This window comes from Lynx canadensis, chromosome B3 (genome assembly GCF_007474595.2).
Source record: "Lynx canadensis isolate LIC74 chromosome B3, mLynCan4.pri.v2, whole genome shotgun sequence".
NCBI lineage: Eukaryota > Metazoa > Chordata > Mammalia > Carnivora > Felidae > Lynx > Lynx canadensis.
The window spans coordinates 131438798-131452999 of NC_044308.2; the positions used below are offsets into that span (position 1 = coordinate 131438798).

The 14202-nt window shown below is 44.0% G+C and overlaps 1 protein-coding gene across 1 annotated transcript in view; it reads right to left on the reverse strand.

The window, feature by feature from the left end:
- Window positions 1–5401: 5401 nt before the first annotated feature.
- PTPN21 (protein tyrosine phosphatase non-receptor type 21) overlaps window positions 5402–14202 on the reverse strand; it is an 83867-nt gene continuing 75066 nt past the window's right edge. Inside the window, exons 14-19 of the mRNA XM_030319745.1 lie at window positions 13533–13670; window positions 12020–12241; window positions 9445–9573; window positions 8815–9049; window positions 8112–8272; window positions 5402–7875 (exon numbers count right to left, since the gene is read on the reverse strand). Coding sequence (XP_030175605.1) covers window positions 7747–7875; window positions 8112–8272; window positions 8815–9049; window positions 9445–9573; window positions 12020–12241; window positions 13533–13670 — 1014 coding nt within the window. The 3' untranslated portion in view covers window positions 5402–7746. The remainder of the gene's footprint in view (window positions 7876–8111; window positions 8273–8814; window positions 9050–9444; window positions 9574–12019; window positions 12242–13532; window positions 13671–14202) is intronic.

Below are 14202 nucleotides of genomic sequence, written 5' to 3' on the forward strand. Positions count from 1 at the left end.
TAATTGTTCCATAAATGCCCTGGTTAGTGAAGCTGGCTATTTGGCAAGATGCACTGTAAACATTTTTTTTTTTTTTTAAAGAGAGCATGAGCAGGGCTGAGGGGCATAGGGGGAGAGAGAGAGAGAGGGAAAGAGCGAGAGAGCAAGAGAGCAAGAGCGACAGAGAACCTTAGGCTCCACATTCAGTGCGGGTGACCCTAGGAACATGACCCTCAGCTGAAATCAAGAGTCAGACGCTCAACCCACCGAGCCACCCGGGTGCCCCAGCAAGATGCATTCTGTCTCCTAAGTGATCCATTACTGCGGAGATAGGTGATGACAGACTGGCATCTACTCCCAGAAACATCTAAGGTTTGGTACCTTATTTGAAATAACCCAATGGGGAAATGGGACTAATTATGTGCCTCTATGCAATAAGATCTAAAGTGAAAAAAACTCCAGCAAAATAGCCTTAATTGTACTAATATAATCACACGTGAGTTGTATCTTCAATATTTATTTTTATGGCAAAAACACACTAATACATTCATTTCACATATATTACAGTCATCCAAACTTTTTGCCCATTAAATGTACACAATTTTACAAACCAATGAGTTTAGAAGAATTAAGCTCTTCTGATTATACATTTTTACATTATTGATCTTCAGACAGCACTTAAAATTGCTTTTTAAACCAGAAAACAATACTAGGCAACTCTTTATACTCACATGTCAGAAAGGTGCAATTTCCCAGTGCATTGCTTGAATTAGAGGGCAACTTTCTAAGAAAATGTTGCTTCATATAAATTTCCTCCAAATTTTGGACTTATTAGGTCTGTTAAGCCATATTAACGTCTGTTGGAATTTTTACTTAAATAGACGTGTTATCTAGATGTTTATTTTTAAACTATGCTCTGCTAAATTTACTATGGGTAGGGTTTGGATTGCTTCCGTTTTTAACCAGATCATACAACTCAGAAATATACAACAAATTTCTGGCTGGTTACAGTGTATTTCTTCATCTGAGCCAAACAGCATCTTTATAATTCAGAATATTTCCTTCAATTAAGCACAATAGAATTAAACACGGGCATTTTCATAGGAAAATATTTAACATTTGCCTGATAAAAATCTGTTTTATATCATAAATGTAAAAAGTTACATGAGACTACAGTAAAAAATATATATTCCAATGGCCCAGTGACAATCTTTTGAGTAAGGTGTGTAGCCAAGCTTTTAAAAAGGCTTGAGGGGCGCCAGGGTGGCTCGGTCAGTTGGGCATCCGACTTAGGCTCAGGTCACGATCTCGCGGCCCGTGAGTTCGAGCCCCGTGTTGGGCTCTGTGCTGACAGCTCAGAGCCTGGAGCCTGTTTTGGATTCTGTGTCTCCCTCTCTCTCTGCCCCTCCCCTGTTCATGCTCTGTCTCTCTCTGTCTCAAAAATAAATAAACGTTAAAAAAAAAATAAAAAAAAAAAGGCTTGATATATTAACAAATATTTTTATTTTCCTCCCTCATTTTGTATTGCTTAGAAATTGCATATACTTCTAACAGTGTAATAGCTCAATTCTATAAGAAATTAAGCTGCCTACTTTTAATATAGAATTGAGAAACTCTAATATGGAAGGGTCCAAGCTGATACTAACAAAATTTGCAAAAACATTAAGAATCATCCCTACACAATAATTACTGCTTTAAATTCTGTCCTGCCAGAAACCAGATTATGCAAATAAAACCCATTAGAGCTCTATCCACCTACAAGTTGTTACAAATTATAGTATCTTTTCTCTTCTGCTTTTTTTTCTTTCACTCTGTTTAACTCAAGTGAGTTTTGTATTATTTTTAACCTGGTGGGTTTGTTTTTGTTTTTTTAAATCCAATCTAGGGGCGCCTGGATGGCTCAGTCTGTTGAGCGTCTGACTTCCGGCCAGTCATGATCTTGCAGTCTGTGAGTTCAAGCCCTGTGTCGGGCTCTGTGCTAACAGCTCAGAGCCTGGAGCCTGCTTCTGATTCTGTGTCTCCCTCTCTCTCTGCCCCTCCCCTGCTCATGCTCTCCTTCTCTCTCTGCCCCTCCCCTGCTCATGCTCTGTCTCTCTCTGTCAAAAATAAACATTAAAAAAAATTTTTTTTAATCCAGTCTGGACCAAGTTTGTCACCTCTGGAGAATATTTAGTTTTTCAGGCTATTTGTTGGGCTGAACCAGTATTTGCACTGGTTTTTATTCCAGTAAAACTGCAAAACCTTTAGATCCTTTCAGGATATTTAAGATCGAATTACATTTTGAAAAATACCATGATAAAATAAGTAAAAAGCTTTGTCTCGTTCAGGGGTCCATTAATTTGAAGTGATTTCTAATAGTGTGATAGCATATGACCTGTGCTATTTTTTCTACTGCAAAATGAGTGACTGAGCTTATACCCCTCATTCATTTGTTCAGATTTGCTCAGCTGACAAACGAGCGGGTTGACATGGAAAGCCAGTTGTCATTAATTCTGTACTAGTCTCATTAACCTCATTAACCCAAATTGAGGCCAGATTCATGTTCTGGTTAAACCGGATAATCCACCCTTCTGAATTTCTCTGGCAGTCACACGCTTGCTCCTAAGAGCGAATACTGTCGACTTTTTCCCACGAGGTTTTAGAGTGTGAATCTAAGATCCACATGCACACTTAAAATGTCCATAGTATACACATTTGACAACTTACGTAGGGTAGTGGGGTTTTTGCACAGCTGAAGAACGAACCAGTTCAGTGCAAATTGCACGTTTATCAGCGTGACATCGTGTACTGCTGTAGCCAGTGGAGGATACGCTATATTCTAGATTTAGAGCCAAGGGCTTTTAGAGATTTTAAGTCTTTTTACGATACAGACCACGAAGTTGTTTAATGGAAGCCAAAGAATAACGATCAAAAGATTTACACAGCTAGTTAGTAATTTTCAAAAATTCACAGCCATACTGCCAGTTCTGCAGCTAGAAGTTCAATTATTCCTTTCTTGTCATCCATTTGTACTTATTTATAATATTAAAGCATAATTTAAGATAAGGAAATGGTTCCTGGCCCTTAACCTGCCAACATACTGAAAAAAGTCCAGCTTTACCCTAGATTTTTGAAAACTCTTTTAATTTCTCAAATACACAGGGTCGTTTGGAAACACGACGTGTAGCCAGACTCTACGTTACGTATACCCTTTGCGTGGGAATATTAGCCTCGGAACTGCTGCCTCCTGAGCTGGGTGCTGCAGACCTTGAACTTCCCTCTTGGCCCATCCTCTGCTTCCCATGACAATAAAGGGAGGACATTTAAGGGGCGACAGGAAAGGCAGGGGAGTGTATTGCCAATTCACTCCCCTTCACCCCTGCCCTGCCTCAGGGGTGGTTTCACAGGGGGCATCCCTGCTCCGTCCCGTTCCTTCCTGTTCCGTCCCGCTCCCTACCCTTCACGGGCCATCCAAGTTTCCGTAACACCGGATGGGACAGTCACTTCTGTGGAGTTCTCTCAGCAAACACTGATCCAGCTGACAACTGCTTGCTGAATGAGGTTCAGTCCCCACCGAGAGGCAGAGAACTTCTTCTCCGATCTCACCACCAGGGTGCAGCAGGGAGGAAGACTGCTCTCCTCAGAGCTCAGATTATGGCCCTTGGCTTCTCCACCACGGTTCACCTTTCAGAGCCCTGACAGTTTCAGCAAGCTTTGGGAGGACGAGCCGAGAAAGTTAACACCCACTTGGAATATGGCTTACAAGGGGGAAATATTACTATATTTCTCAGTAATTCAACACACATACATCTGAACTTTTAGAGCACGATTTTTATTTGGGAACTGCCTGTACTATACAGAAAAGGATGCCACCTTAAACCATCCAAGGACCCGTTCAATTGTTTCTGAGAATCCTTTATCCAATGCGTGCACACCTTAAGCAACTGCACTTTCCGATTTTTCCTGGTTTTTCTAGAATTGTAGATACTGGAACAGAGCCCTCGTCTAGAGGAATTTGAAAAACTCATGTTCTTTTCAGAAATGTCTTTTCCAGGCAAATTGTTAATGTCCCTATTCCTCTATTTTTGAGATGTCTATCCCTCAGCTCAATAAAAAGCCCCCTCCAATTTAATTTTTTTTAATAGACTTTAAACTGGAAAAAGATAGTTTTAGCTTATTCCACATGAAATCCTGATGGGAAACAAGTTCCCTAAATTTATATACCAAAGAATTCCCTTTAAAAATCTGATTTTAGGGATGCCTGGCTGGCTCAGAGGAGCATGTGACTCTTGATCTCAGGGTTGTGAGTTTGAGCCCCATGTTGGGTGTAGCGATCACTTGAATTAAGTAAACTTTTTAACAAGCCTGATTTTAAAAATGATTTACAATAAACAGTAATTCTTGTTTCCATTTGTGCAAATCTCAAGCCTGTCCCTAAGGTACAGCTGACCTCCAATTGTAGATTTTAAAACATACAAAGTTTTATATTATATATGTTATATATGCACATTTGTATTTTCTTAATGTTGTGAATAGTAACATGTCAACCCATCTGAAGGGGCTGTTTTCTTGTGACGACAAAAGCTTCAGGGGCGCCTGGATGGCTCAGTCGGTTGAGCATCTGACTTCAGCTCAGGTCATGATCTCACGGTTCATGAGTTCGAGCCCCGCATCGGGCTCTGTACTGACAACTTGGAGCCTGGAGCCTGCTTCCGATTCTGTGTCTCCCTCTCTCTATCCCTCTCCCCTCACGCTCTCTTTCTCTGAAAAATAAATAAACATTAAAATAAAAAAAAAAAGCTTCAAAAAAAAGTTGGCTCTGCTCTGCTGCTCTCATCACTAGGTCCTACAGCCTGACACTCCCCTCCTTTGTGTTTCTGTTTAGACCTTGCTCTTTCTGGGAGCTTCTAAGGAAGCCTAAGTCCACCCTCTGTTTTATTTCTGCCAAAGGGTTTTAAGGGCTAAATACTAGGGCTTCCAGGGCATTTCACAGTAGGTGTTCCAGGAAAAAAGTGATTAATCGTGACTACAATTAACTTTCCAAATGAATACTTTCTCTGCTCAAAACTCTCAGGGAGAACATTTCATCAAGAGACTAGGGGCGCCTGGCTGGTCCAGTCGGGAGGAGTGTGTGGCTCTTGGTCTCGGGGTCGTAAGTTTGAGCCCCACGTTGGGTGTAGAGATTACTTAAAAATAAAAATCTTTTTTAAAGACCCCACTAATCAGGAAGACTGATGCCAGAGATGCCAACATTGATCTTCTGGGAAACACCGGCTCATAACTTGCTTTTTGGGGAAATGTACATTTTGGTAATTTTGACATGAAACGTAGAACCTCAAGGGACTAAAAGACACTGAGATACTAAAGCACCGCGGAGGCTTGGCAGACGGCAACATCCTACCAAGTGTCCATGTTACACAGTTCACTCTGGAAAATCACATCATTTCCGAGTCCAGTAATGTAGATTTATTTTTATCCAGAAGTACTTTGACATTCACTAACTGGAAAAGTTTATTCAAAAGGGACAATAAATTACATGGATCTTAAAAGCTATGTCAAACATGCGACGTTTTAAGAGTGACATTTAAACGGTATGACGTAGCCCTTAAAAGTAATTTTCTTACAGTTATTACAACTGGACGACAAATATACCATATATTACTCTTCGGATTTTTGTTTTACAGTATGTTCTTGTCATTGGGACACTTCAAAATGTGTAAACCTGACAGAAAAGCATTTAAAAAAAAAAAAACGTACCGCGGGAGAAAAGAAAGCACTGCAAACGTTCCTGTCCTTTACATGGTGTGGAGACGGGAAACATGACCATAAAAAACTCTTATTCCATTCTTCTGGGAGCTCTCTGTCAATATTCACACTTGGGTCTACTGTTACTTAAACAGGACTCTTAAAACAACTTCCGGTTTAAAAGGAACATTTCGTCCCTAAGTGAGCGCTTGTGTCCACTTCCACCTCTCGCTTTCATTAGTATCTTGTGAATTTTCCTCTTCGGTGGGTGGTTTCTGGGTGACTTAGAGATGGGCAGATCCACACCGTATGAAGGAAATCCTGCCTCCCAGGTGACCACACACACTCCGTGGTCACCACAGTGACTTACGCTGCTTTAGGGGTGAACGGAGGAATCGGAACCACCCCTAGGAGATCCTAAGTAGGGGCAGAACCCTGCATGTGACATGGTGGAAGCTGTGCATTGTACAGACGCAGCCTCAGAAGGAAATACGAGATGGTTCCTCAGGTAAATGTTCCAATTAGTCCTCAGACCTACTCAAGTCCCTCCGTGACAAGGCCATCTTAGCCCGGACCAAAGGCGACACTCTCCCGTCTCTAACTCAGCCTGGTTCTGCCCACCGGCACTCGGTGCATCTGAAAAGGATGGGGGCTGGGGGGGGAGGGGGGCCCAAGACGCTAAAACTGACCTCAGGGGTGAAGTCAGGAGGCTGGGGAGCTAAAACCCGAGCACCTCCTGAATACCACAGCAATCCCGGGTGGCCCCACAAGTATGGGCGCAGTTTTGGGAAATGAGGTGAAACTATTAGCAACTCTTCCCTTCTTTCAACCAAAAGAGGAGAAAGCCCCTTTAAGGCTTTTGATGGTCACAGAAACCTGACTTTATTTATTAGAAAAGGAGTTGAGGTATAAGAAACTCCAGGGAAAGAGTCACTGACAGGGATGGCTCTTGAATTTCCCGGGGATACCCACCGTCTGGGGGCGGCTCGGCCCCCACCCTCCCAAGCTCCCCCTCTCTCCACCCTAGCCTCGCAGTCCGAGTATAGTTAATACTGTACTTTGGCCAAGGGCATCTTGTACTTATGCCACATTCATCTTGCCCCAACCATCCTACATACACTTATTCCTCAGCTCTTCCAAAACACTCCTTCTGGAGCAATGTCCACTGTTACTGTTTCATCTGTAAAGCAGCACATGTCAGAACTCAGATCTGTTTTTAATTAAAAAAAGTGCTTAAAACCATCCGATGCAATGGTTTTTCAATTCATTTTCAACCAATGAAAAATCGAACTCGTTTGGGTTTATAAATAATACTGAATAAAATGGTGAATCCGATTATTCTCTTACATTTTCAATCATGTGCCTTCATTCATTTCAGTACCTTAATGAGTTGAGATGAACTCTCATCTGGAAAAAATAGAAGGTACAAATATATAGAATTTTTAGGATAAGAAATTTTCTGAATATAAAAATGCTTTCTATGTTTGAAAATAACACTTTTAGATTCTTCTCGTACTTTCGGGTTTGGTAACTAAACTGTTAAGTACCCAAGGTTTTTAAGAAGTAACGAGAAACAGCAACATGGTTTTAAATACAAACTTATACAGGAACCAATCACACCTGTGGACCATCCGCCTAGAAAGTTCAAATACTTTAGTCATAAAATAAAATTCCATTATCAAAAACTAGTTTAAGATAGAAATCTATGCGCCTTAATGATTGCCAGAGTTGCCCAGCATAGCTTCAGTAAAACAGAGAATTGTCTGGAAAACACAACCTCCACAAAGTGTGCAAGTACCGCAAATGGGACAGACCGGAGCCGGGCGAGGCCCTGGGAACCGAGTCCTTCTCCCTCAGCATCCTTCCCGGGCCAAGCCTCCCGACTTTGGCCTCCTGCTCGGCACAGTGCCTTCAGTGCCCGTCATCCATTCACACGGTCTCTGGCGGCCCAGGGTGCCGGAGGAAGTAGGAGTTAGGCAAGCACTTCTTTTCGTTGTAAACGCTTCCCATGATCCATCGGTCCCCGTGACAAGCTGTGGGAGCTCATATGAGCCTTGAGCTTTTCAGGAACTGAATGAGCACTCGGTACACGAACGTGTACTGGCAGAGGGTCTGCACCATCATCATCCTCTGTCGCCTCAGCATGTCCAGCACCCTTGGGATGTCCAGCACCTGGATGGGGAGACAGCCATGAGGGGAATGCACTCCCCTGCGGAGATGGGGTTGGGGGGAGCCTGCGCAGAGATCTGGTCAGGAGACGGACACAGACGCTCTTTGCTACCTCAGCATCTTCTAGAAGAAGCCCCCTGGGTACTTGTTCAGAAAGAACTATTAGGCCACTGGGTCCCTTCTTCCCCTGGCCTTGGGCCCTGCCCACTTCTCCCCCAGCCGAAGAAGGACAGCAATACCTCGTTGTGTTCCAGACAGGCGATCATGATCTCTGACAAGATGACGACGCCAGTCCTTCCCACTCCTGCGCTGCAATGGACCAGCAAGGGAGGGTTGGGGCTTTTTGGTTCACTGGTACTATTTGTATGGCGTCGAACAGACTGGATCTCTTCGAGGTATGCTGTGAGATGCCAGAAACAGAAACATAATCGGGGATTAAGGCCCATCAAATTGACAATTTTCAGATTATCATCACTGACTGGGAGGACTCTGGATAAAGAGCACTGCGACCACCAACGGACAGTGTGACCTTGGGCGAGTCACTGCCTCTGCCTGGGCTTCCATTTTCTCATTTACAAAATGAAACAGAGGAGGCGGTCTCTCTGAGACCAAATTATACTTCAAAACCTTGTGCTAAGCCTCCCCTAAACACATAAAACCGTTATTTTAAAGCAAGTCCAGGAGCACCTGGGTGATTCAGTCAGTTAAGCGTCCGACTTTGGCTCAGGTCACGATCTCGCCGTCCGTGGGTTCGAGCCCCGCGTCGGGCTCTGTGCTGACAGCTCGGAGCCTGGAGCCTGCTTCAGATTCTGTGACTCCTTCTCTCTCTCCCCCTCCCCTGCTTGTGCTCTGTCTCACTGTGTCTCTCAAAAATAAATAAATGTAAAAACACAAACAAATTTAATAATAAGCAGAGGCTGTGCTGGGAATGAAGACACTTACACAAAAACCCCTTGAGGTCCTCTGGACAGCCGTGCTCAGGCCAGTCTGTGTACTGGAGATGCCACACTGTCCTCTCCTGCCCTGTGAGCAGGTGCTTCATCTTTAAGCCGGTGGTGGCGTAGCAGCCAGAGTCCGTGCGGAATCGGGTTGTGATCTTAAACCTCCCGTAGGTGACGGTGTTGTGCCTGGAGCCAAGTCGTGGCCAATACCTGAAGCTCTTCTCCCTTCCGCCCTCCTGGGAAAGACAAGTACGGTTAGGGGCGCCTGGGTCGGCTTCGGCTCGGGTCATGATCTCACGGTTCATGGGTTCAGGCCCCATGTCGGGCTCTGCACTGACAGTGCAGATCCTGCTTGGGATTCTCTCTCTCTCTGCCCTCTCCCCCGCTCTCGCTCTCTCAAAAACAAACATTAAAAAACAGACAGACAAACAACAACAACAACAAAACGACAAGTAATGCCAAAACCCAACACAAGATCCAGCAGCGAAGGCACTTCCATACACGCAGCGTGTCCGAAGTGCAGGGTTAGGGTCCCAGCCCGCCGCCTCCTCTCAGGGTCAGGACTCCCCACGACCCACAGGGACTGTTCTCTGGGGGCTGAGGAAATCAATTAGGAGAAAGGAGCACTCACCTCTTCCGCTGTCACCATGGCTATAATGGCAATTCCCTGTTCCCACACCATCTGCCAGAAATCCTGACAGGTATTCTGTAATGGTCCCTGTGTGGCAATATAATCCCACTCAATTCCACTGACAGAGACCTGAAATTAGAAAAGATTTTTAAAAAATCACTACGTGTGGACATATATGATGTATGCACACACGCATGCATGTAGTTCATGGTGCTACTAAAGAATGGAATTATTCAGAATAAAGACTTTTATTCTTTTTTTTTTTTCCTTATTAATACAATTCCCATGACCACCTGTTTTATAAACCTATGCACTTGAATTCACATAATATTTTTGTGGCCTGGGGCAATCTACTTAACCTGACTCTCTGTTCTCATGTGTAAAATAAAAATATCACGTACCCTCACAGTGATTAGATGAGTCACCTGGCAGGATTAGCTGAGTCAATATATACGGTGCCTGCACATAATAGGTTCTCAATAAACAGTGGTTATTGCTGCTGTTACGGTTCTTCTTCTTATAAAAATAGTCTCAACATAATAGGATCCTAAAATTCAAACAGTGCTAACACGTTGGGAAAAACATTAACAATGAAGCCAAAACTGAGGTTAAATGCCAAATTTCTAGAGAAGAAAAAATATTCCTGCTCAAAGTGGTCTCACCTCTGAACCTGAGTCAAGATCACCCTCCAGAATGACACATAATTTGCACCTAAGATTGCACCTCCCTGGGAACAGGCTAAGGTAACACAGTCAGGAGATCTGGGTTAGACCCCACACGCCCTGACGTCCGGTGACCACAGTGACTGTTTCCCAAGTGCCTGGTGCTATTCTGCCCACACCCTCATAAATCACAGGCACATCCCCTCACTGAGGGCTCACTCACATGGTGGCAGGTGCCCTGAGAGCTACCAGTCACCACAGTGAATAGCTGTTGGGGGGTCGGGGGTTCTGATGGACAGCCTGAGGGGGACGCGTCAGCACTTCTTTATTCAGAGGAAAGTACAAGCAGGTCCCAAGTCCCACGCTAGTAAGTGGGACATCCAGGAATTCTGAAGCTCAGGCACCTTCCTTCGTTCCTCAGCTTGTGTCTAAAGACTTTGAAATACCCCCACAGGACGATGACTTCACTCAGTTCTCATCCATCCAGTCATGAGACTAGATGAGTTATTCCACAGAAATGCTCAGTTTTTTTTTTTAATTTTTTTTTCCAACGTTTTTATTTATTTTTGGGACAGAGAGAGACAGAGCATGAACGGGGGAGGGGCAGAGAGAGAGGGAGACACAGAATCGGAAACAGGCTCCAGGCTCTGAGCCATCAGCCCAGAGCCTGACGCGGGGCTCGAACTCACAGACAGCGAGATCGTGACCTGGCTGAAGTTGGACGCTTAACCGACTGCGCCACCCAGGCGCCCCAGAAATGCTCAGTTTTTAAATAAACCATACCCACGTTACAAAGCACGTGCATAGATTCCCAAAGACCGTCAAGGGTACCGGCCTCCGTGGGCAGATGGTCAGGTCTTTTTTAAAAGCCACCCGTGGGAAGCTGCTTACATCGAATATCACTTGTAAACGAAATAAAATGTGGGAAAGAAGAAAAACACCTGGCCATGGACACGTCCTCCTTCTGTATTAGGAAACTTCTCCTTCCCAAAATGCAAGAACTGGACCTCTAGCCAGCAGAAAACAAAAGGTACGATGACGCAGGAGAGACAGCACTGGCCTTCCTCGCCTGCCAGCTGGGAATCCTCACTTTTTCCCATTTTAATGGGTATAACATTAGCCAGGTCAGACAGTGTTACTCGGCTTCTAGGGAAAAGGTGTAACTGCTTCTCCCGAGAACAAAATGATGTGCGAAAGCGGCTACAGGGAATATGCAGAGAACAGACAGCAGCCTCACAGGGAAAAGCTTGGCGACACCACCATCAAAATACCCAGACACTCTTGTCACGTGAGAATTAACGGATATACGTGATCAGGAAAAACTAGCAATTCTGCCACTCTGGAGAGAATTTAGGAGCCAGAAAGAGGCCTGCAGATTCAGAAGAACAAAGTCCCAAGGTCAGGGCAAGGAGTGCTCCCTGGGTCCCGGCAATAGTGTTGGGGGCAGAGTGGTTCACCAAAGGGGAAGGGCACATGTGGCCTGGGCTCCAGTGGTAAACACTTCCTACCCAGCCGGGGGAAATGGACTTCCCAGTTTAGACATAATTTGTTACGATGGTTCAAACTAGGCTGATTTTAGAATACACACACGAGGGGCGCCTGGGTGGCGCAGTCGGTTAAGCGTCCGACTTCAGCCAGGTCACGATCTCGCAGTCCGGGAGTTCGAGCCCCGCGTCGGGCTCTGGGCTGATGGCTCGGAGCCTGGAGCCTATTTCCGATTCTGTGTCTCCCTCTCTCTCTGCCCCTCCCCCGTTCGTGCTCTGTCTCTCTCTGTCCCAAAAATAAATAAACGTTGAAAAAAAAATTAAAAAAAAAAAAAAAAAAAGAATACACACACGAATACAATTCTTATCATTCTTGTGATTCAACTCACAAATTCACGGCCCGTTTATCACCCTACCCGCTCTGCTCACCTTAATATGAGACGCATTGATGTAGCCGGTATTGTTTTCTTTAGTTGGGACCAGCTCCACTCGGGCATCGTCATAGGGAAGGACATCTTGGAATCGATTTCTTTCTGCATTTTCAGGGAGTCGTGCTGTTGAGCACTCCCCATCAACTAGCCGTTTTTTAAGAATTTTTTCATATTCTGTGAATACCATTCCCTGTTCTAACCGCTGTTCCAGAATTTTACACTGTAAAACGGAATATGTGGAATGAGTGTAGTCACATGTCTAAGCTGCACTCTGATGGCGCATCTGAAATCTTGTTCTCTGCTTCAAGTCTAGCATTATCTGATATTGAAAAGTCTAGGTGAAACCAAAGCTAACTTTTTAACAAGACATAACAATAAGAGTTAAAATAACAAATGAGGGGCACCTGGGTGGCTCAGCTGGTTGAGCTTTGGACTCTTGATGTCAGCTTGGGTCATGATCTCACCGTTTGTGAGTTTGAGCCCCGTGATGGGCTCTGTGCCACCAACGCGGAGCATACTTGGGATTCTGTCTCCAGCTCTCTCTGCCCCTCCCCCACTCTGTCTCTATCTCTGTCAAGATAAATAAATAAACTTTTTTTTTTAATGTTTATTGAGAGAGAGAGAGAGAGAGAGAGAGAGAGACAGAATCTGAAACAGGCCCCACGCTACGCTCTGAGCTGTCACCACAGACACAGGGCTCGAACTCTGAATGGTGAGATCACGACTTGAGCTGATGTTGGATGCTCAACCAACTGAGCCACCTGGGCGCCCCAAAAAAATAAACTTTAAAAAAATAAATAAATAGCAAATGAAATAACCTTGTTGGTGAGAAGCAGAATGCAGAGTTCTGTTTAAAGGTGAAAACTGGCCTAGCCTAATTTGTTGAACTCATTTTCTCTAAATCTACGGTTGATTTTGCAATTCCTAAGAGACAGAAACATTCTCCTGGAGAACAGTAAACCCTAGAGTAGACGAATCAATTCCAATCTCTATGAACAAATGCTTCAATGTTCTAATCAACGATACACAAAAACTGAAAAAAAAAAAGAATATTCAAAATTATCTCCATGGTCCAGTTGTACGCAAAGGAATCTTTTTAGTTAGCATTAATTCACGCCTGTCTGATTTTGATGTAATAAAACCTCACAGCAAATATTATCATGGTCACAGAGAAAGTCGTGAAACATTCAGTAACTGTTTACTCTTGAGGTACATTTTCAGTACAATGAAAGCAGTCAGAGTCTCATGTGCACATGTACTGGTAGATCTCCTCTAATTTAAAGCCATCAAATATCAAGACTGCTGTAGATGGCTGGAAGAAGGTCAAGAATAACATTCAGAAACAAGCAAAATCAACATTTACTCTAAAGTTATGTTAGATTTGCCTCAATAACACTCATTTGTGATGATTAAATGTATTCGAAAATTCACTAACATCTCAAGAAGGCACTTTTGTAGCATTATATGGATGGCCCCAGGAGGCATACCAGGTCCATATGTTTCGTACGTACCCTCTCGTCATTGGTGGCTCTGGCAGGCACTTCCTTTCCTTCATCCGGCAGAGGCAGTCGAGACAGGGAGAGTCCATTTAGGGCAGCCAATTTGAGAGGACCAATTTTTTTTGCATCTACCCGGCTCTTTTTCATTCCCTATAAAAATATTTGTATGTATATATGAAATATACACAAATACAACCCCCTTGCAAAGAAATTCCAACGGACTGAAGACTGGAAACAAATGGAAGGAGTGTTCAACCACAGGAGAGATTATACTCCACACACACACAACAAACATTGGGAGGAAGACATTCCTTTCAAGGCCAGAGCCCTGATAAGTCTTCCAGATAGATTTTGAAATGCAATTGGTTTCAAGGCTCTGTTGTAATGTAAGGTGAGGCTCCAGGCAGACAGCATTCCTTCAAAGAGCTCCCAAATTTCAAAACATGACACACACACAAATCAGTGGCCGTCCACAAAAAGGGTTTTAAATGCAGTTGTGTGATTGCCAATAGGCTTCCGTAATTTTTTAAAAATATATATTAGCTCTTTAAATCATTCTGAAAAAATTACATGTTTTCTGCGCTCACCCTCTCTATTCTATTCTACCTTCTGCTGCAGACTTGTGTGACCTGGGCTGGATCACGAAACCTCTCAGAACTGCACGTTTTTAACCAGGAAAATA